General features: G+C 40.3%; 1 protein-coding gene across 3 annotated transcripts in view; it reads left to right on the top strand.

The window, feature by feature from the left end:
• ABCC8 (ATP binding cassette subfamily C member 8) overlaps positions 1 to 25,246 on the top strand; it is a 1,340,683-nt gene that overhangs the window by 1,230,459 nt on the left and 84,978 nt on the right. For all 3 annotated transcript variants that reach the window (XM_078681060.1, XM_078681061.1, XM_078681059.1), the window contains 3 exons: positions 3,531 to 3,651; positions 3,773 to 3,903; positions 14,410 to 14,488. In XM_078681060.1, the coding sequence (XP_078537186.1) occupies positions 3,531 to 3,651; positions 3,773 to 3,903; positions 14,410 to 14,488 (331 nt within the window). The remainder of the gene's footprint in view (positions 1 to 3,530; positions 3,652 to 3,772; positions 3,904 to 14,409; positions 14,489 to 25,246) is intronic.

The following is a 25,246-nucleotide window of genomic DNA, read 5'->3' as shown; positions in this document are numbered from 1 at the left end:
GTGTTTATACTTATAATGTACGATTCTCCAATATGATAATATTTACCCTTTCATTTTAAATATTGGCTGCAAGTGACGATAAGATTTACCCCTTTAGTTTAAATAACGGCTGCAGATGACGAATAATCAAATCCCCTTTCTCATATTTGAAAGTATTTTAGTGATTCAGAACTTTATTTTCAGTTTTTATCTTTTGATGCGAGAACTGCAACCACTTACCAATGGCTGTCAAGTGTCACTGACGCTATTGCAGCCTCTTGGTTTTTAAGGCTTAGTTGTGTCAGTCACCTTAAATAGTCTGGAGAAAAAGTCTTTTCAAATAGGTTTTCCATCCTATGCTGAATCCACTGCCCACGCCACCGAAAAAGAAAAAAAAGTTATAGAACTCGTATGTCTGTAAAGACTCCGTCGACTGAGCTTGGAAGTAGGTCACCTTCAGGCTTGGATGGTTCTTCCCCAGGAAGAGGATTTTGTTATTGTTATTCTGTGGTTTTGATCCTTCATTCAGATGTCATAAATTGTGGTCCATTTTACAGGTTTGTGTATCTTAAGCTTGTAACATCAACACATTACCAATGATAACTAAGATTTTACCCCTAACTAAGGATATAGACAGCATACGTTCTACATATCCCCATAGAAATACAGGACATTAAGGGATAAGTGGGTACTAAGAGTCCTTTATCAATGTATAACCCTACGGGCAACTTAAGTCTTCTGGGGCCCAAGCAAAACTGACGTTAAGTAAGACTTCTGGAGGTTATGTAGATGGGTGATTGTTGAGCTGCTTCCTGAATATTTCCGGAAGGACCTCCGTTGAATGACAGCAACATATCATAGGGAGAAGACTTTTTCTGCCAACTGTTCTTGTACATGGCAAATCCTTGTGCTTGGGACAGGATCTGATTATAATCTACTAATTTCTTGCCTGTGAGGGCAGCCCAGGGGACTCAGGTTTATCAGCTCACTATCAGGAGAGGAAATGGAGACAGAAAGATAACACTGGTGTGACATTGTGTCTATTGACTTCAGAAGGAAAGGTAATTCTTAACAGGGTATCAATATACAGCTGTCTCAATAGGAGGGTGGAATCTTAGAAGAAACAGAGAACACTTCAGCACCCAATATTTCAGGGACGGAAAGCGCCTTGATCTTAAACAATGGTTAGACTAACCCCATGTTCCAGGTTTCATGCTGTTGACAAAACCCAGGCAGTACTAGGAAACCCTCTTTAAGTTTAAGAGCAGATGATGCAGCTGTGGGAAAGGCATAATGGAATTACCAGATGGAATTTAGGCACAAATACAGAGATGAGGGAGGGAGAAATCAACAATGGTGCAGGAACGCTAACAGTGAATTAATGTTCTGAGTGCAATGAGAGCCTTGCAACGTAGGACATTGTGAGGTAGAGACTGATTTTAGCTGCCACTACTTAAGGTCACCCGTAAGTACCGTCTATTCGGTACCCTGACCGGGTGTCCCTGATTATTTGTTTGGATCATGTCATACTGCAAGTCCTTCCCTCTCAGTCCCAGATTTCTTCTCAAGCCCGTCCTCCACCTCTTCCAAGCCAACTTAATTTGTGCTTCTATATCTTTTTAAATGTTAAAACCAAGCTCTCTGGACTAACAAGGTACACTTTGTGGGTGACTTGTATTCCTTTCCATGTTTTACTGCAGAGCTTTTAAACTTCGGCCAAGTCAGAGCACAATAGTAGTCCTGGCAGCAAGATATTTTTGTCATATATGTGGATGGTGTAATTAATTACCACAGCCCATGTGTAAGGCATTGAGCTCCTTTGCCATTGGTGCATGTTGTGAGCCACCAACTAAGGCCTCACATGAAATTTAAATAGGCCCATTGTGTGAAATTATTTTCACCAATACCTTTTTAGGGCAAGAGCGTACACCGCGTAGCATTGCATAGCAGTGCCATGGGGTACTAATGAAAAAAATGGTCCAAAGGAAAAAACCATGGGGTGACCATGGAGAAAGGACACATTTCCTTCTATATACTACAATAGTCCTCTTCAGAGACAGCTACAACTTTTAGATATGAGGAGCTGAGCCAATTTATATTCTTCTTGATACGTGTAGCCAATAAGTACATCAAATCAGTCAGATGCTTTTGATCACTGCTTCAGGATATCAGGTGCAGTTTCTGTAATTTAACCTAATTCCTCTGACATAAAAATTATATTGTGAGAATATGAAATTATCGAGTTTATAGGTGGACCATTAACCCCATTGTTTCAGTCCCAAGGTGCTAGCTACCTATCAAAACTTTATTTCTCTATGTCCTTAAGAAAAACACCACTCTCCCAATGACTGATCATCACCTCGCCTTCATAATAACCATCTAGATGTATTTATTCTGCAGGCTATAAGCATGAACAACACCCGTGGGTGTCAGGGCACTCTACCTACGAAAAGATACAGCTGCCCAAAATCAGTTTAAATAAGGGCAGTTACAAAGTACACTTACAAAGATCTTATAATACAGATTGTCCTTTTCTAGCATAGGAATTGTGGGTAAAGGTTGGCATAGTTGCTGAAGTGAGCGCTTCCCTTGCAATGGTTGCAGTGTGTTAACACATGTTTCTTGGCTTCCTGGTCTTAGCTTATAGTCAAGTGGATCCAGACCCAATATAGCAGGCATGTACTGTTTGGCCAAACCTCATAACCTACCTTATGAAACAAAAGCTCATCCACATTAATAAAGAGGCAGAAACATATACCAAATAAACATTCTCGTAAATCTAAGCTGCGTTGAAGCAGTACTGGGGGCCTCATTTATGAAAAGTGACGCATCGCTGCGTGAAAGCAGCGATGCGTCACTTCTCAGTGTGCACTCCTTGCGACATACCTGATGCGTCATATTTACAGTATGACGCATCATGTCGCAAGGAGTTACAGATTCGTCAGTATTTCTGACATATCTGTAAGCGCAAAAGTGACGCATTGCTGGAGTGTGTCACAAAAGTGACACAACTCCAGCAATGCATCCTTTCTTATGGGGCTAGCCCCATGTGAAAGGGCTTGCATCAGTCTTACGCCCGCTGTGAGGCAGGCGCAAGATTTGTGATATCTCATAGATTTCACTGCGTCACTTCTATGAGGCTTTTTGCGGGGGAACACCCCCCTGCATACATTATACCTGGCGTAGGTATAATGTGGCACAGGGGTTTACAAAGTGACACATCTACCTAGATGCGTCACTTTGTAAATATGGTGCAACAAGGCACATTATTTACCCTGCTGGTGCGTCACAAAAAGTGACGCACCGGCGGCGTAAAAGTGACGCACGGCCTCATAAATGAGGCCCCTGATTTTTACAAAAAGTGTTCTATTATGTGTTTGCTTCGTAATGTGACTTGCATCCATTAATCAGTCATGTGAGTATTTCCGTGTTGAGCAGTTTTCACACGACTTAGTCGCATAATTTGAAGTAACCTAACAGCGAGCCACGGCAAGAAAAAAAAAAGCATTACGATCAAACGTCAGAACCACGTTCCACTTCCTCGCCCTCAGGTCTCGAACTACTTGAACTGGATGGTGCGCAACTTGGCCGACATGGAGATCCAGCTAGGAGCAGTGAAACGCATCAACGGCCTGCTGAAAACCGAGACGGAAAATTACAAAGGACTTCTCTGTGAGTGTGACATCAAGTATCAGAGATAAACGCTGTTAAATGTTTAATGATGCAAGATTAAGTGGACATGAATATCTTATGAATGTCATTAATTAACTGCTCGGTTGTGCCCCCGGCGCAGCGCCGTCTCAGATCCCGCAGAACTGGCCCGACAGCGGCGAAATCCTGATACAGAACTTGAGCGTGCGGTACGACAGCTCCCTCAAGCCAGTCCTCAAGCACGTGAACGCCCACATCTGCCCCGGGCAAAAGGTAACCGAGAATCCAGGCTAGCAGTAGAACACTGATTTAACTAAAGTGTATTTGACTGATTTACAGAATGAATATGCATATATCGACAACTGTACTCATCCTTTTGTTTCTTCATAAAACGTTTTCCTAACATTGACAATCAATGCTCCTTGTAAAATAGGTAAATGGAAATTTAGGCCAGCCCGTAACAGAAAGAAGAAGAGAAAAGCTGTTATATTAAATTATTTTGGATTAGTATGCGTAACATAAAAAAAAGTAAACAAAACTTGAAAGAGAAAAATGTCATAATGAGAAGACGACTTCAAACGAAGCAGTTGATCGTTATCATAGACTGAATAAATTCAGTGGCACAAGGCTTTGAATATTAAAGAAACGTCCTAGGGCATAGTTCTTCGGCGTTTCCTACACATCAGATATAAATATTATATTTTCTTCCAAGAGCAACTTGTTCTTAACCCATATACATTCGGATGATTAAAATAACAGGTGACACTGAGATTTTAAGGTCTCATTTATGAAAAGTGTTGCATCGCTGTGGTACAGTGATGCAACACTTTCCAGTGCACCCTCCTTGAGACTCCATGTATGCGCCTTATTTACTATATGGCGCTCCATGTCACAAGGGTTGACAGATACGTCAGAAATCCCGACGTTTCTGTCTCCGAAATAATGGCTGTGTTTGGAACAGACCCAAGTCCTGCAATGTGTCATTTCTCATGGGGCAAGCCCCATGTGAAAAGGCCTGCGTCACACCTTATGCCTGCCACAAGCAGGCGCAGGATCTGACTCAGTGAGGCCGAAGAAGTGCCGCAGTAAAATTTCATAGATTTAAGTGCGACACTTCTCGAGCCTTTTCTGTGTTTAATGCCCACCCTGCATACATTATACCTGTCGCAGGTATAATATAGCGCAGGGCTTTACAAAGTGACGCATCTGCCTAAATTCTTCACTTTGTAAATATGGCGCAGTGTGGCAAATTTTTTATATTGCCGCAGCGTCACATAAGGTGACACAACGGCAGACTAAGGGCCTCATAAATAAGGTCCTTAGTGTTTACGACATGAGACATTTGCAAGCTCTGTGCACGGACCTGTAGGACATCCACAGAATTCAGCCATGTTTTTTGAGTGAGGATATCACAATCGTTATGAATATACCGGTTATGAAGAGGTGTCAAAATACTAGGGCTCAAATGGTGTTACTGACTTGAGAAGTGCATTAATGTGTGGTAAAAAAAAGCATACCACTTTTTTTTTTTAAATGGCACCTTTAGCAATTTTCTCCTATCTGTGGCTCCTTTCGTCTCTTCCGCCATTCTTAGTTACCTACGTGTAGTGATAGTTTTCCATTTTGAGGTTAAAGTGACATTCTGACTGCTATCAGAAGAACACAACAGAGATTTGTTTGGGTTTGCGGTCCCATGGGCATGGGGCACCTAGCAAAAGTACTGCAGGTTAACTACTAAACACCAGGGCCCCATTATGAATGGCCACTTAATTGCATTATAGCTGGTAACTATTCCATCAGAATTATTAGGAAAAAGGGGATCACCACGGATCTCCTGACAGTAACCTGGAGATTTCATCTGCTAAAAACAGCTAAAATCTCCGGATGAAAGTCTTGCCCAAAATGAGGAATTACCAGAGAATGTGACCCAAAGTTACTAATTATCAGTTAATTTTTTCATTAGACACCTTGTAACGTGGCGGATGTTCCCATCCTCAGAGTTACAAGTAATCCATGTATTAGTAACTCTGGGGATTGGGCAAGATCCAGCCCATTTATGAGGTCACTGAAAATGAGAGCTCAAATGAGTTCAAGTTGCATTTTATATCACTCATAGACCTTTCGACATCTGAGGAACCACTGCACATTTAGAAAAGCAGACTAACGCTATATGACAATATTGGTGGATGGCAAATAGGCTCTCTGCAATCTGCACTACACTAGATACAGGACAAAACTTTGTAGGGTGATGCACCAACACCGTTCAAAGATGGATTTTTAGGAGCCTTCTTTAATTTAGTCTTATATTTTGTTACAGTGCAGACAAAGGAGATATAAACCTATAGTCTCACGAACTCCCTTCTATAACTTTTATCTTTCAAGAACAATTTGTGCAACTGTGATTTTTACCTACAAAAGGTTACAAATGACCTTTTCTATTGGTGGTCACTGAGCCCCCTTCCCTCATAAGAGATAAGACAGAGATGAAATCGAGCAATGGGGAGGGTTGTCTAACATTTAGTCGTATCTGCAAAGCTGCTTCAAATGCTCAAAGCAAAAATCCATCCATCTCACCTACTATGCAATGAACTAGGCCTGGGAGTCATTTTAATTACGCTGGAGTAATCAGAGTAGTTTTGGTAATTTCACATTACTCTCTGATGCAGAATTACCAATAATAACGCAATTACAACTGCATGTGTAATTTAGTATTCAATTCAAAATAAGCTTTATTCGGTTGGGACATGCAACCATAAAAGCACAATATATAACACATAACAATAAAAAGATTAATAGAAATCGGCGAGCATGTTAAAAGGACGTACAAATACTGATTTCATTTATGCGTCGTACATTGCGTCAGTTCTCTTGCTGTAAACAGCAGATACATAGCAGCTTTACATAGTTAGGGTATAGAAGACCACAGGTACTTCACAAGGTGCAGTATAAAGTGCATAAATTATAACATAACTCCAGAAGTAAACAATGGACTCATAGCAGCACAACATAGTAATGATAACAAGGACTGAATCACATGGGCTTAAGAAGTGCAAAATTTAAAGTGCAAGGTGCATGTTCAATAGATCTACCCCAAACATTATGGGTGGTAAAACATTTTCGTTAGAACAGCATACTCTTCCTAGTCCTAATTGCACTTAAAATAAATGTAGCAGTATAAAAACAAATCTCAGCGTTTTTGAGTGCAAAAAGTAGGGTCATAGCAGCATTAATAGTATTGGCTTCGTACTTCTTAAACAATGGTTTAAGATAGACAATTCTAAGAGACAAAAACAGGTTACATAAAAACAAAAAGTGCAACGTGCTCTGTTTTGTAATCCCATCACAGGGACAAGGGGAAACAGGGTGATGATTCATCATAGGAAACACAACCAGGTGATGCACAAGACCTAACCTCAATCTAGTTAATACATAACGATGGGAAGATCTTGAGACAAATGAAAGTAATTGAGTAATTTGGAGGAGAAAATCCTACAGCGAGAGAACAATTAGTCAAGAGCGAACAGCCTCTCTCACTGCAGATCATGTTCTGTTGCATTTAGTGCAATGTCTTAGGACAAAATGCAATTTTGCATCCGTTTTGAACGCTAGGGGCATTTTTGCAATATGAAAAAAACGCAAAATGTAGAATTACTCTTCTTGTGTGATTCTATGTTATCTTGCAGACTCTTTAGGCAATTCCGCCTGATTGCACTACACGGAATTACACAAGTTTAACTCACCCCTACGTTGCACACTAATGAAATGCTGTTTGAAATTTTCCTTTTTCAAGCCTACTTGATGGTATAATAGCCAGCTGAACACAAAATGTGTGTTCGATGACGCATACCCATTCTTTAGATCTGACTTGATAGCACAGCTGTATGCAAGACCTATTGTTACCCATGCTTTACAATGTACATTGTGTGAGTTGAGTCTCCACCCAGAGGAGTATATCTCTCACACCTCATGCTTTTGGCTGTTTGGTGTATCATTCTATATCTTTTGTCATGTTTACATTACAGTGTATAAGGGACAATTGTACATGTCGAAAGTACAATGAATCATAACACATTAGATTCTTTATCTCGTGAATGCATGGTACTCCAAAAACTTTCGTTTTTTAAAATTGTTTTCTGACTGCCATAGACCTTTTTTACCTTTTAGTCTGGGCTCAAAACGCAAGACTGACCTATTGGTTTTGCCACTGTGTGTTCAGAAAGCAAATTCGATGTGGGAAAAGATCCATCTCTTCTGGTAAGCATGCTCTCCTAATTTTGACCACAGTTTCCCACAAATCCTGACCTATGCAGAAAGTGATGATAGTGGTTGGTAGCTCACACAGTCCTGCATAACTTCTTATGGATAGGTATGGTTTCTGCGCAGGGAATAATGGTTGTTGACTCTCCTTCTTGGCTCTATTTGCAGTTTTCATAATCTGCTGGTCAAAGGTGTTGGTTACGTAGCAAATTGGTTTGCCAAACTAGTGGTCTTTATTGCTGACTGCAACTTAATTGCAAGGCATAACTGTATTTCCATAGTTAGCCATATATTTTCCAATCCAATTTGCAGATATGAATTATTGGAGTAGGTTGTATTTTGGGAATTATTAGATTTCGCCTATTCAGGATTTGCTACTCTCTTTCTGGCTTTTTAGTCTCAAATAGGAAGGCAGTTTCTACTTTTTGTACGATTTCTAAAAACGTTATGTACAGTATGAGGTGAGAATTTTGTTCATTTGGCCATGCCATCCTCTGTAGTGGATGGCTACTCCTCATTTAATTAATGCCCATTTCTACTTGTCGGGAGAAAAGTTAAATAGAACAGCTTCACATGTGACTCATTGAAGTAGTATCTGCTTTTGCCTTTGGGTACCATGTGCTACCAGCCGATAATTGCTGTAGATTGCCATCTTTATAATCAAGCTCAGTGGAAGGGGCAAAGTCACTTTTATCGAACATTTTTCTCCCTGGAGCGTTTTTTCCATCACTGGGACTAGCTTCTCCTTCTACCCTGCAGCTAAGCATGTAGTCCTTCATCACGGACCTTTCTTAGAGAAATAATCTCCTTAAATCCAACAGACCATGTAAAATAAAAATCCTGATGCCAAAGCGTGATACCAAGCAACTATTTGTTCATTCGAGCATCCTGCTATTCTGTACCTCTGATCTAAATACATTTGCAACCAGGGCATTTATTTTTTCCAAAATGAGTACTTGTAAGTGATTTTCCTTGTTATAGGGTGGTTTCGTGATGTCACAAAATTTTCTTTGGCTGCAAAGAAACTCTCTCAAATATTTCTAGAAAGTTTAGATTGCTTATCTGGAAAGGAACTTTTTAGTGGAATGGTGTCACACCTTTGTTACATGTATTCCGTTTCTGAGATATTAAATAATATTGTACGAATGAGTTTCACTTATTTGAGTTTCCAGGATCATTTCATAAACAATTAGGATTTTCCATATGATTCCCAAAGTTTCTTCCAGTCACTTGTCTTCCTTTTTTCCATTTGATCTACATTTGATCTGCTGAATACCTTGGTCATTGTTATCATGTATCGTAAGTTATTATCTTGGATTTCCTGAAAGCTATGTTTTAGTATTATCACATCATTTAACTAGAACCACAAAGCACTGGTGCTCTAAATCTGGTAATCTGTCTCGCTTAGGTCTGTAGTGAATATTGAAAATACAGGGTAGCAAAGGTGAAACCTATCGGATCCACAATAAAATATAGTAGGAGACAATATGAAACACCCAAGGTTGTAAGTGAATTCTTTCATGCACAAACAAGGTAAACCACAATAAGGTTGCACTCAAAACTCCAGCCATATGCTCTACCTGATAGTATAATAATAATAATAATAATAATAATAATAATAATGTTAATAATAATAATGAAGGTATAGTGTCGGGTCAGGTGGCTTAGTGGACTAATGTGTCCACTGTTATGGCCTGTGTTCAACCTTATGGTCACAGGTTAAAATCCTGGCGAGTCCACTCATCCTTTCATCCTTCTAAGGTCGATAAAATGAGTACCAGTTGGGTAACAATAAACATATGTAATTCAGTCTCAAGATACCCTTCTCGGTGAACATGCGCTTTACAAATGCATGTTATGTTATAAAATTGAGAGGCCTCCTGTATCAAAGTCAGTGGGATATCAAGACCAAATGATGCTCATGCAATGACTTAGCAATTTATCCCAGACATCAATCAATGTGGTTTCTGCCCCATTCCATTGGGAAAAAAACAGATTCGTTGCTCACCATGTTTATTTGGTCTATTTGACTCCGCTGCTGAAACTCGCTGTTAGGCAGAGATTATGTATAAGGCCACTATATCACCAGCACTACAACGACTTGCCATAAACCCCCCATCACATTGAACTACATGGCTATAGAGAAGGAAAATAGATTTAAGCAAGTATATATACACACACACTAATATATAATTATCTTCTCCTTAAATAACTGCAAAACCTCCTGCAGTGCTCAATCATATAGCAGGTGCTAGTCAGGGTTGTAGTCCAACAATGTATTCCAAACTTTCATAAGAAAGGATGGCAAATAATAAGTGTTTTTTTTCTTTTACTAACAAGGGTGCCATGTTCTTCCCTTTAAAAACTAACACATTTCACCTGGACCTGTGGGCTTCATGATGGCAAACCTGTGTCCTTTATGTTTTTTTTCCATAAGTCATTCTATGTGAAACTATGTCTTCTAGTTACAGTAGTTCAAAACCATTTTTATTTTTTTGTGTCAATTACAATCATATTTTTCTGTGTAAATTAAAACTAAAAAGAATTTGTGCAACTGTTCTAACAATAGCTGCCCATTAGAAAGCACACGTAGTGAGAAATATACAAAATAGCAGTTTATTTTTTAGTCAAATGTTTCTTTTGCGAACATGTATGTGACCCTCAAATTTAGTTCTTTTCGTTCTTTTAACTTTTGTGGCATATACTTGCAATAATTTCTTTTAAATCTCATCAGCTTGCAAAGGCTATATATACTGGCTTTACCAATGCTTATTGTTCTTAGCTTTCATAAAGCTTAGTAAAATATACACAGTAGATACATGTTCTACTTACCTCAATGTGTGCATAAAACGTTTGAGTGTAGTGGCATAATGTAAATAAAAATGTTTACAATCAATTGTTATGAGCATTCAAAGTCAGAAAAGTTCAAACGTCCAACAAGGAGTCATGTTTCTGTTGTCTTTGATTTGATCCCCACAAATACTTCCTTGATTTCTTATTTCTTTTACAGCAGTTCATGAACAGAGGTTATACACTCTACACAGCCAACACGTGTTTTGTCAATGTGGCACATTGGTCTCCAACTTCTTCAGGGCTAAAATAATAAATTACCATAAATCAAAATATATATATACAGGTACACACCATTATGATACCTCCACCCACCAGTAGGTCCAAGATCCAAAAAGATATAAGTTACACATGACATAAAAATACATTTTCACCAAAGAGAACAGAATCAGTTATTTCAAGTAAACGAGGACAACAAACATATAAATACGCGTCAATATCCCCACCCACTTACATGGAGAAAATGTGAAAAATTATGTAAATAAAAAGGTGTGAATATATCATGCAGGCTGTCTACTCAGAACTATGTGTAAACCCATTTGTGCAAGGCTGGACACCAGACGCCAGTGGAAGGGATAAGCCAAATAATGCAAAATATTTAACCTTACGTATCAAGATCAGTCTCTGTCTCCTTTTCTGAGTGAAAGCGTTCTGTAATTTCCAGTCATGTAGGCACAGTGTCCTAAGTAAATGAATAAGGTGATAGAAGTGTCATACTGCAGTAATTATAATAACAAATTAAAATAAGATCGAGATCAAAAAATTCAAAGACCAAGTGGCATGTCACTAACAGTTAGGAAAATTATTCCTCCGATACCCAGATAGTACACATTTTAAAACCGTTCTTGTTATTGATAAAGGAAGTCATCAGATACTCTCCACATTTATCACAACGTACTGATGTCTAATAGTCCTAGAATGGGCATATACTTACCACATGTAGGACAATGCATGCATTACAAACGAATAGCAGAAACGCACCAGAAAGTGATATTGTGCTTGCTACGTATTCCTAAATATGAGTAAAAGTGTTGCTCTGAAAGACACAACCATCAGACGAACGCACTAGTGGTACTTGAAATAATTGTACAAAATGGTCAAGCCGCAATTAATAGCGCAGGTGTACATAATCAACAAGCAATAGCAACATGCAAGTTATGCAAAAGAAATTAAAAGTATAAAACAAATGTATGAAAATTAAAGGAGAGATTTTCCCTATAGCCCTGATACTTAAGTGTACTTCTTCTCACTTGTAATCTGGTAATGGTGCAGGAGAGCCAATGGCTGAAGTAGGCACAAAAAATGAATGTTTGGCATTCCGTCAGAACCAGGACCTCAGTATTCTTTTACAATAATATTTAAATGCCATGATCACCATGACTGTGTACTCATTTAATAAAAGATATATATTATAAAGGCAATGTGTTAAATAAACTATGGCATTTTATAAAGTGAAGCACTGCTAGCAAAGGCTAGTGAAATCGCTAGCAATGAAAATTAGAAATAAAAGAAGGAAAGAAAAAGGGGAATAAATCCTCTTGAGTGAATAAGTATACACCCCCCCTCCACTCACCACTGGTGCTGCTGCAGGTAAAGCTGAGCTCTGAGGCGGGGCTGTGGGCTGCTACAAGCATGCTCCTGGTTCCATCTCAAGCCCCAGGATGAGGCATCCATGGTTGGGCCATGACCAACCTTGCTGGGTGTGGATGCACCATGCGCACCCAGCCTTGCAAGGTGTCGCCACCAGGCCCGGACTGGCCATAGTGGGCACCGGGCAATCCCCCGGGGCGCCGCACGGGTGGGGGCCGGTTTTGGGCCCCTGGGGGCCGTTTTTGTTACAGCTGCAAAATCTGCCCTGTAACAAAATCGGCCGAAAACCGGCCCCTGCAAAGTGCTAGGCCCCCCTTCCCCCCTCCGAGTGTGGAGATGGGGGGGGGTGGGCGCCGAGCACTTTGCAAGGCCCTCCTCCTGCGCAGCCTGCCTTGGCTCCCGTGTTGGACACTGCAAACCCAAGTGAACTATGGGAATTGTAGTTTGGCGTATGCACGCACGTGACATTGAGCACTATATATTACACCTGGGACATTGCACAAGTGATTGCACTAAAGATTGTTCATCCTTTGATAAAGGCATTTCGCCGAAACACGTCAGGATAATCTTGCTTGCTGTTGCATGCGCCTAATGAATAAATGCAATTTCTCCGGACCCGGGCTTTTTTCATTGATATAGCTGCATCAAAGTTCAGACCACCATTGTGTACACGAACAAGGATGCGGACCATGGCAGTCTGAACTTAAAGACGGCATGGCATAGGAGTGGAGTAATACTTGAACTTACCCTGGATACAGGAGGGATCAGTTCTAAAGAAAGACATACACTGTGGTACAGGAACCTTACAGTGTTGTTTTAAATATAACTGATAATTGAACAACATACCTAGATAATACGCCCTGAGGAAGTTCACGGAAGTTGGACAAAACGCATTGGCTGCTTGGCTGTTTTAATTAAAATCTCGAAGTGAAGAATAAAGAAATTTTGTGATACAAATATTGGATGGACATAATCACTTTGGAACTTGGAATTGGTGGTGCACTCCACTTTTGCAATTGATTCAACATTGGTCTCGGTGACTGCTCTCTGGAAACAGCGGGAGTGGTGGAGGTGCACACCGACGAGTATAATACTCAACACATTGGACTCCTTGTGGAGGAGTCTTGCTTTGAGGGAAGTGCGTCACATGTACATTGTTTTGTAGATGTTTGACTTGCTGTTTCACCTTGGTACTGTAATGTTTGTACTCGTTATCCTGACATACATTAGCCTCTGCAACTCCACTCGTTATGTAAACCAGACAGTGAGAGGCCCAATATGAATTTGAGAAGACCACAAGTAGCTGCTAAAATGACAAACATTAAATACACGAAGCAATATATTGTGCCTTTGAATTAGGCTACACAAATTTACCCACAAGGGTGATATTTGTTCCTTATTACCAGAATCTCCTGTCCCTAAAAATGTCTCACTGGCTTCCAGTCGCATTATTAGCACACTTTTAAGAGCTTTACCTGGTACGAACTACTTCAGCCAACTGGCGTGGAACTTCAGATTGTCGAAAATACACTGATGAGCACTTTAAGATTCAGGAGGGCTGGTTTACAGATAATACCACATCCAATCTTTTTAATGGTAATACCACTAACATGCTTTGGCAAAAAAACAACGCTGCTGGCACTGCCAGAGCAGAACGCTTATGACTCCTAAAACCTGTCCAGACGATGCATGATCCGGTATTCCAAATCACCTGAACTATGCAACATATGAAAGCCAGATTTAGCTTGTATGGTAAACAGATGTTGTATTACACGAAAAATGATCTTAAGCAAGAAAGCAGTGGTATATTGTGTGATGTGCCAAACACATACCCAATACCGTCATCTGGGTGCTGCTGTGGAGACCAGTCCCTGCAACTTGTACAACCGTTTAATTATGTCCTTTTCCTATAATTTCTAGGATGTGCATCCACAGAAATTTACTTCATGTTTTTCAAAATATTGTCTCGCCCAAAGCAGTAACTTATCTCTCGAAATGCATGATATTTACATAAAATGTTTCGACTGAAAGTTTCCTTATTCGGTGTTAATATGAACATATTCTCGCAATATTAATTTACAGATTGGCATATGTGGAAGAACAGGCAGTGGAAAGTCTTCATTCTCCTTGGCCTTGTTCAGAATGGTCGACACATTTCAAGGTAAGTTGTAAAACGCCCATCTCTAGTTTGATTTAAAAAAAAAAATCTGAAGCTACCAACATACTACACAAAGCATTGCTTGTCTACTAGCAAAACTAACCGTATTGACACTCCTGTGCTTTTAAAGGACGGCTAATACGTGATAGATGAAACCAACAGCTTGGCAAAAATTCCCTCTCACTATCTAATTTTGTGATTAATCATGATCTAATAGATTTTCTTTTATCTAATCTAGGGCATACACAGCTACAAAACACATACATTGAAATATGGCTACTTTCACAAGCTTTGTATTTGCTCTTTATTTTGTGTGCCCAAAGCTTAGAATGGTCTGACATTTAATGCGTAGATGTGCTCCATGGACGTCAATTGAGGTTAACCGGGGTTAGCAGCTGCTACCTCAGACTTACCTCTCGGCACCTCTGGCATTGCCATTGAATACCCTAATCTCAGCCTCCACAGAGTTCTTGGCAAGAACAGAAAATATAACAGCTAGGGCGGCCGACCTTGGAGTTGGGGACCCGGGTTCGAGTCTCGGCATGGACGCTTAACATTCTGTGATTCTGGGCAAATCACTTAATCTCCCTGTGCCTAACGAAAAATTAATATGCCCATCTGTAATGTAACTGGTGCTCATGTAAAGCACTCCAATACCTTCAGGTCTAGTTTGCGCTATATAAAACTCCACAAAACAAAAACACCCCAGCGCCTTGTTTTTTACTTGTTCTAGTTTCCACTGCTGACCTCTCCTCTAGCTCGTCAGTAGAAAAAATTGAATCTGTGAAGAGGCTGGGACGGAGCGTTACACCCTGTGATGTCATCAGGGGCTGGACGGTACTTGATGTCACTTCAGCTGCCAATCAATTAGGGAGAGCATGTTGTGAACTGCTTCAATTCATTCGCCGTTAAATGTTATTGTTTCATTCTTTTCTTCTACTTCAGGCAATAAGTATTTGTTAATTTATATAGCAGTTGTATGTACCACATCAACAACTGTCCAACCTGCAACATCCTTGTACCCCTTTTGGAATAGTACATGCATGGATAGACAATGGCATACATTTTAGGCGGATGTATGTTGTTACAACGCATGCTTTCACAACGCATGCCTTTACCATGCAGGTTTTACAACGCAAGTCGTTACAACGACTTGCGTTGGGGGCGCTGGATAGTGGAATAGTTTAATTTACTATTCCAACTCTAGTCCCCGTGGATAGTAGGGAAGGTTTTGGATAGTAAATTAAACTATTCCCTATCCTACAGCGCCCCCCAGCGCAAGTTGTTGTAACGACTTGCGTTGTAATACCTGCGTGGTAAAGGTACTGCGTTGAAAAAGTTGCGTTGTAAAGGATGTTCCCCATTTTAGGCATATTAACTCTTTTAAACACATCCAACTTTGACGTTTTGGAGAAGCAGAGTCTTCCCTCTACCCACTGATCCTATACATTAAGGTGCCATCTATGCTTGGAGCAAATGTATGATTTGTGAGATATTCACAAATATTTCCAGAAATGCTCCTGCTTTTCTGTGACTCCCACAGATTGAAACAAAGGCTCAAACGTGACTTTCTCATAAGAAAAGTAACACATCCAATTGTAAAATAAGAAAAAGTCGCTCAAACAATGAGTTATATCTCCACACGCTCGCTATGTCACTCAATATTATGAAAGATTCTGTCAAAGCCATTACAATCCAAGACCGTAGATTTAAGATGGCTCCAATTTAACATCTCGTTAGTTAAATGCAAAGGAAACAAGCATTGAAAATGCAATAGGTCTCGCAATAGAAGAGTTTGACCTTTTGGTTTTGCAAATGGATGAGTGGCGTTGCGTGGATGAGTGGCGTTGCGTGGATGAGTGGCGTTGCGTGGATGAGTGGCGTGTGTGAGTGGCGTTGCGTGTGTGAGTGGCGTTGCGTGTGTGAGTGGCGTTGCGTGTGTGAGTGGTGTTGCGTGTGTGAGTGGCGTTGCGTCGATGAGTGGCGTTGCGTGTGTGAGTGGCGTTGCGTGTGTGAGTGGCGTTGCGTGTGTGAGTGGCGTTGCGTGTGTGAGTGGCGTTCCGTGTGTGAGTGGCGTTGCGTGTGTGAGTGGCATTGCGTGTGTGAGTGGCGTTGCGTGTGTGAGTGGCGTTGCGTGTGTGAGTGGCGTTGCGTGGATGAGTGGGGTTGCGTGGATGAGTGGGGTTGCGTGGATGAGTTGCGTGTGTGAGTGGCGTTGCGTGTGTGAGTGGCGTTGCGTGTGTGAGTGGCATTGGGTGTGTGACTGTGCTGCCTGTGGCGAGGGCAAACTACAATCAATTGGCACAGATTAAAATAATATTTTTAAAACATGATTTTATTATGCCAGTTTCAAAACAACTAGTAGTTTCACTTAACCTGCATTAACAGTAGCACTTGGAATATAGGTATTTAAACTCTTTGATGTCGCACATACGGCATTGAGTTGGGAGATCAACAGCTGAGCTGTACATTTTCAGTTTTGCGTGTAATTGTGTTATATCTAGGGAGACGGACGGACGTGAAAGTGATCGGGGGAGGAGGGGGGTGGGGAGCACGTGAGTGGTGTATGTATGTGCCTAAGCGAGGTGCTTGGGAGAGCGAGGCTGTCCAGGAGGGAGGGGGAAAAGGGAGGGGTTATGGCAAGCAGGGGGCCTGATTATGGCCACAGCTTGAAGTCTTTGAAGTCTCCGCATGCTGGCAAATGGTGATGAGGCAGAGAGTCTTTGATTCAGAGGTGTACTTCTGGATTGCTTTACTTAGGGAGGAGCCAGACAAGCATGAGGGCCTTTGAAAGTCGGTAGTATAGACGGTATGTGAATGGCGACTTTGGGTGATGTTATCATACATGGTTCATGGCCCTGCACTGCAGAGCCGGCATAGCGGAAACGCTTTATTATTTACTGTCAACGAGAACTGAAGGCGAGGGTGCTAGGCAAAATGCAAATCTGGCGGGCGAGACAGTGCAGTGGCCCGAAGATGGGGGGTTGGGTAGTGTGGGGTAAACAAGAGCCACCCAGCAGCACGTCAGCGGGAGGCACCACTTGTAGGGGGTGGATGTGAAGAGGACTCGTCCCTGTGCACGCGAAAGTGAAAGCAGCAGCCGCATCAAAAGTGTGCAAATTTAAAATACAAACTGCAACGAAGTAGAGCATCAAAAAGAACCCGCTGTAGACTTACTTGAGAGATGCTGTCGCGTGAAGGGACAAACTGAGTGTGTTACTGCAGTAGAAAGTGAAGAAAGGCAAACCAAGATGAAAAAAAAGTTAAAACAAGAATAAGACCAAAAGAGACAAGACGGAGGGAAGGCAGAGAAGGGGAGGAGAAATGCGACACGGCGGGCAGAGGAGGGGGCGAAGCGGGGAGAGGGTGTGAAAGCAGCAGGGGCCTGGAGTGCGGCTGCGGGAACTGAAGAAATGCGACACGGCAGGCAGGGAAGGGGGCGGAGCGGGGGTGTGGGAGGAGTGCGCCTGAGGGAAAATACATGCAAGGCAGGCGGCTGGGGGCATGTGCACGCGCTTTTAAGCTCAATGCGCATGCGCATTGAGCTTGAATTTCACGGGCACTGCAAGGAATCGCCACGATTCCTTGCAAGTTGGTTAAAGACTGTTTAAGCCCCCATAGTCTCGCAAGCTCGATGCGCATGCGCATCGACAGGCGAGACCTAAAAATAGATAGGAAAATGTTAATGTGCGAAGACTGGGCAAAAAAGGGATTAGTCTCCTTAAGGACACATACCAAGCTGAAGACTACCCTTTCTCCTTTTCTGTGTTATAATCCCACCACAAACTTCCAAATTCAGACTTTTATGCATTTCTGAGACTTAAAACAGTTATCAACATACTAAACATTTCACATCTCTCTCATTGCTTTCAATAGCTGGTAACGTTTTCTACACACAAACATGCTGCTAGTAACATGCACAAAGTCTTAGGGGAAATGAACGATAAAATAAATAAAGATATTGCCATGAAATATGGGAAATCTTTGAATTCCTCAATCAGAAAACCATCAACGGTAAAAGAATGGCACTACATGTCCAAAATACAAGATCTCTCCCCTCCTATATCAATGCAAATATTGGGCGACTTGTTCCCCTGTCAGACTTTATAAACAGGGTCTCATTGACTCCACCAAATGCTGGAGCTGCCTAGAGAGGAAGCAGATCTACACCATATGCTATACTATTGCGCCAATGTTGGAAAGATATGGTCCGAGATTGAAGGGGTAATTAGTTATCTCATCAATTTCAATATTTCTCTAAATCCTTATGACATTCTATTTGGTCCTTAGCTTATGAACCTTTCCACTAAAAATACGAAGAACAACAATTATCTCTCTGATCCTCCTCTAACAATAGGCATCAAGACAATTTTATGTGAATGGAAGAACAACATTGTTTCATATCACACACAGTGAGCATGTGTATGTATTATAAAAAGTTCAGATTCACAACAACTATATTATTAGATCTGCTAACCATCTGTGGAACACTTTTGATTTATACTTACAAAAGGCTAAACCTCCTTACACATTTATGCACATCATTTCTTCTTTAACAATATGGAGTATCACAATCTTATTTCTGGCTCCCCCCCCCCACCCCGGCTTCCTTATCTCCAACTCATCTGGCCATCCCAACCCCATTGTCTCCTTCTCTGTGTAAAATGCTCTTTTCCTCTTTCTTCTTCTCTCTCGCTTTTCGGCTGACTTCATTTCACACATCTCTTCTTTTATTTCACGTATTTTTATAAGTCTCCATTATGTTCACAGCAATTCACAGACTAAATCAGCTAAAATGTTCACAATCTATTACAAGATATACAGAAATGTTGTGATTATATTAATATGTTTAGAAATATTATTTATACTTTCTTTCATTCAAAACTATGTTTATATTACACAAATGAAAGACATGTACATTGCTTTCTGTATTATATTACATTTCTTTAAAAAGCAAATGAAAAGTTTTTAAACGAAAAAAAAGTTATATCTTCAACCCAATGTGTTACAGGCAGGCATGCTTTGGCATATATTTCCTGTCAATTATTAAGTTGGTGACATATATCAGAATACATTTATGGTCAGAACTGGTCGCAGAACTTTTACGGAGGGGAATCTATGCGGACACTGTATTTGAGAGTCTAAATCCCAATTTGGTAAATCTGGAAAAGCCTTGCGAAATGGTTCAAAACAAACAAGCGTGCGGATCACTGACATAATATCGACGTCAAAAATATCGAGATACCAAAATATCGAGGATAAAATATTGAGGGACAAAATATCGACTGCCTATCTTCAAACAGGTAAGTACTAAAATATCGACTCCAAAATATCGACTTACAAAAATATAGACTGTCAAAATATCGATTTTTTTCAATGTCTTAAAATTAAGTTAAAAATAATATATATAAATATATTTAATATAAACTTAGAAATAATTATTAAATAAATGTAATATTAATAAATAATTAATATAAATTAAAAAATTATATCACCAAAAATAATACATATATATATAAAATGTAATTTTACTTTATTTTTACACTGTACCCCTGTACCCCAAAAACCCAAAACTGACCCTGAACCCTAAAAATGCCCCTTTACCCAAAAACTAAAAACTGACCCTGAACCCTAAAAATACCCCTTTACCCAAAAACTAAAAACTGACCCTGAACCATAAAAATACCCCTTTACCCAAAAACTAAAAACTGACCCTGAACCCTAAAAATACCCCTTTACCCAAAAACTAAAAACTGACCCTGAACCCTAAAAATATCCCTTTACCCAAAAACTGAAAACTGACCCTGAACCCTAAAAATACCCCTTTACCCAAAAACTAAAAACTGACCCTGAACCCTAAAAATACCCCTTTACCCAAAAACTAAAAACTGACCCTGAACCCTAAAAATACCCCTTTACCCAAAAACTAAAAACTGACCCTGAACACTAAAAATACCACTTTACCCAAAAACTAAAAACTGACGCTGAACCCTAAAAATACCCCTTTACCCAAAAACCCAAAACTGACCCTGAACCCTAAAAATACCCCTTTACCCAAAAACCCCAAACTGACCCTGAACCCTAAAAATACCCCTTTACCCAAAAACCCAAAACTTAAATTTAATTTCCAAAACCAATTACTATGCCCATCTGTAATGTAACTGGTGCTCATGTAAAGCACTCCAATACCTTCAGGTCTAGTTTGCGCTATATAAAACTCCACAAAACAAAAACACCCCAGCGCCTTGTTTTTTACCAATTATATTTTAATTATTTACCAAATAATAATTAATTAACAATTATTATTAATTTACATATTTAATTAATTAAATTTAAATTACTTCCCACCCTATTCCCCTATAAACCCACAACCCGCTACAGAAAATATTTTACGAAAATATAATTATTGATCAATTAATCAATTATTATTAATTACCAATTATATTTTAATTAATTAACAATTAATAAGTAATTAACAATTACTATTATATTACAGATTTAATTAATTATATTTAAATTACTTCCCACCCTATTCCCCTATAAACCCACAATCCGCTACAGAAAATATTTTACGAAAATATAATTATTGATCAATTAATCAATTATTATTAATTACCAATTATATTTTAATTAATTAACAATTAATAATTAATTAACAATTACTATTATATTACAGATTTAATTAATTATATTTAAATTACTTCCCACCCTATTCCCCTATAAACCCACACCCCGCTACAGAATAATATTACACAAAAAATTAAAAATATTATTAACTTACCTTAAATTCGATATTTTTGTTGTCTATATTATGTCTAGTCGATATTATGTCCATTCTATATTTTTGATTCAATATTATGTCCATTTTAGTCGATATTTTTGTTGTCTATATTATGTCTAGTCGATATTATGTCCATTCTATATTTTTTACTCGATATTCTGTCCAGTCGAAATAAACAACTCGATATTATGACTGCACACCCAAGCGTGCATCTTTAACTTCAGGGCTCCCTTTAACTAGCACTAGGCACCAGTTATTGTGTCATTGATCTTTCACCAGGTACCCATGTTGCTCAGCATTATCAAAACCTTTCACATTTGACTCAACATTCTGTGCTGCTTTTTTTTTAAGTATGACCATCACACCGATAGAGTTTACCACAGCCTGGCTGCAATGTGGTTGTGCCCCCCATAAGCATTCAAAAGATCCATTTTGCTGTGCTTGTTGCATTGTTCACTCTGCTCAGGGCTGTTACAACTGCTTTAGGGTTGTACAAAAAGTTTGCAGATAACGATAACTTTTCGCCAGCAAGCTAAGAGCAAATTAAAAACAACCAAAAACTGTCTCTGCCACACACAATACTGTAGCAACACATGACAAACCAAGCGTCTTGTCGGCAACCTCAGGAATATTGCTGCACTTGCACGTATGAGAGTTTAACCACCCGTCTCATTCTTGGGTGAATTGGAGAGTCAACTGACGCAGACACTGGGTCTAACGATGATGAGCTGCATTTTTGCTGCTCCTATCTTGTCACAGTTTTCAGTCTTCAGAAATCTGAAGCACCCGACAGCAGAGTAGCTCCTCCGTACTGAGTCACGTCAATGCTATTGATTTTGCGTCTTTCTGATCTATGAATGATAAACACTGTGGGAAGAACTGTTTTGCAGAAGGTTAGGGCATCCATCAGGGTAAGTGTAATAGCAGGGGCCCATGCAATGACAGCGAGTCTGTAGATATGTCTTTTACGGGTCAGAATACAAATCTTCATTTAACTGGAGGCAGCATTGAGTTAATTTAGTCTGCATTTCGAAATGGCGGGACAGTATGCTGGGTGCAGCTCTAATGAAGAAGGAACACAATCCAACAGCCTCCACTTTCAATGTTAGCAGATGTGACAGAAGAATTATTTTATTCTGAAGCTTCTGGCCAGGTCAATTTGTAGGAACCCTGCAGGCTCAAAGTAATTAGATATATCCAAAGAGAAGCAACCAGGAGCGCATATAGGTCCAGCATACATGCTCCATAACAGAGTTAACAACAAAGGGTATGCAGTTCCTTTAGTAGAAAGATAAAGAATGTGAGGTCAGTTGTGAACTGAGGAATCATCGTGGGTAGTCTGACTCCTCAAGTGAAAGAGCCCTCACACATCCCAAAGACTGTAATGCTTCATCATAAGGGCATGCTCCTCGTTGTGCTGGTGCTGCAATGCCCGATGGGCACCTACACAGGGACTCTTTGCCAGAGATCTTTTGGATTTTATGCCATATGTGAGGTCTGGGTGTGTGGCTGCTGGTGTATACTGCTATAAGAAATGTGTATGTGTGAAAAGTGTGTATTAAAATAGACTAAATGGTCCTCAAGGGAGTTTAATAAATGAGTCCACTTAAAATTAAAAGTTAAAAAAGTGGTGGCTATCAGAAGAGACAATGATCTGTGATACCTCAGTGGGTCAACATGTTTCTTGCAATAATGTGTCACTATTGAGATTGTGGCAGGTCATCAGGACCAGAGTTCCCTCATATACACAGTGGCTGGAATCTTAAATTGTGTGTTTCCAGAAGATTACCAATTTGGTAATGGAAAAATTGTATACATTGATATGTTAGCACAATGATGCTAAAAACTGACCCACTTTATGTAAAAGTTATCCCTCCTTGGGTAGATGCAGAGGAAATGCGGTAGGCCTTCCCGTGGTGTCCGAGGAAGCAGAGACGGGATAGGTATTCCCGCTGGCACTGTGCCACAACTTACTACACTATACACCACTACCCTCTACGCTAATCCACTCTATGCCACTGAACACTACGCCACTGCATCGTATGCTAACACACTCTATGATTCTCATTCTATGACATTTCAGTCTATGCCATTCCATTGTACACCCCGCCAATCTATGCCGCTCCAATCTGCTCTGTTTCAATGTATGCAATTCCACTCTTCACTACCATACTCTACGCTATTCTACTCTATGGCACTCCTTTCTACTCCCTTCCACTCCATGATATGCCACTGTATGCCACTCCACTGTACGCCACTACACTATACTTCACTCCACTCTATGACACTCCAGTGTACGCTATTCCTCTACTCCACTCCACTCCACTCTACACCACTACACTGTACGATATTGCATTCTATGCCACTCCACAGAATGCCAATTCAGTCTATGCCACTGTACTTGTCATTAGACCCCACTCCACTCTACGCCACCCTACTATGTGCTATTTCACTATACGCCACACCACTCTATACCACTTCACTCCACGCCACTCCACTCTACACGTTTCCATTGTACAACTCTCCATTCTATGACACTCCACTGTACACAACTCCACTGTACTCAACTCCACAGTATGCTGTTCCACTCTCCGTCACTCCACTCTATGCTACTCCAGTCTAAGCCACTGCACTGTATGCCATTCCACTGTACGACATTATACTTTACCCTTCTCCACTTTATGCTACTCCACTCTACGCTATTCCAGTGTAGGCCACACCAGTCTACACAACTCCACTCCACTGTACCACGCTCATAAACACTGTATGAACGTCTACGCCCCTGCACTCTACTACACTACATTACTCACCATAACACTCCTCTGTACAACAATTTACTTCAGTCAATGCAAGTCCACTTTACTCTATTACATGGTACAAGACTCTACTGTACTCTACATCACTCTATGCCATTTCATCCCACTTTACTATACTGTGCTCTAGAACACACTACTCCACTGTACTCCACTACTGCACTCTATGCCTGTCCACTGGATGCTATCTTATGCCCCACAACTCTACGAGAATCTGTGCCACACCAAACTTCCATACTGTACCACACTCTACATTACTCCATGCCACTCCACTTTACAACACTGTAATCCACTCTATCACACTCCACTCTACTCCACTCTACAACACTTTCCTACAATCTTCTACATGTTGATCCACTCCACTGTACAAAACACCACTCAACTCTCCAACACTTTACTGCAGTCTGTGCTACGCCACTCCATTGTACTCCACTCCATGCCACCCTACTCCACAACACACTACAACACTCTACGCTACACCACTACACTGTACTGCACTACACTCCTCTCTTCAACTGCACAGCACTTTATCCAGCTCTATCCCACTGTACAACACTCCACTCTACACTGTTCGAGTCTACCAAACTCTACTACACTCTATGCAACTCCACTATACAACACTGTGCCACTATACCATACTATACTCCACTCTATGCCCCTACAATACACTATATAACCCTCTACTCAACTCTATGCCCCTACACTCCACTGTACAACACTCTACCTCACTCTTTGACTTTTTCCAACACTCTACATCACTCCAAAGTACTGTACAAAATGCCACTCCAGTTTAAGAACAGTCCATGCTATGCCCCGGCACTCTATTGCATGTCACACTACAGTACTGTAATGTACAACATTCCACTCCACTCTATGACACTTTACTCCACTGTAAACTAAGCCAGTCCACTCTACTTCACTGTATGACACTGCACTTTACAACACAACACTGTACAAGACTCTTCTCCACTCTACTGTACGACATTCCACTTACCTACAGTCCACTCGACCACACTAGCCTTTCTTTAAAAAAGCATTAAAATTCAGTGAAAAAAACAAAGGTTAAACCATGGTTACAGTTAGGAAAATGTAGTTATTCTTTCTATACACACCAAACTTAAACTACACAAGTATTAGGAATTCTTAAGTTATAGTTATTTCTTAAAT

This window comes from Lissotriton helveticus, chromosome 3_1 (assembly GCF_964261635.1).
Source record: "Lissotriton helveticus chromosome 3_1, aLisHel1.1, whole genome shotgun sequence".
NCBI classification, from domain to species: domain Eukaryota; kingdom Metazoa; phylum Chordata; class Amphibia; order Caudata; family Salamandridae; genus Lissotriton; species Lissotriton helveticus.
Note: the sequence above shows the minus strand (reverse complement) of the source record. Positions and strands in the feature narration are given on the sequence as shown.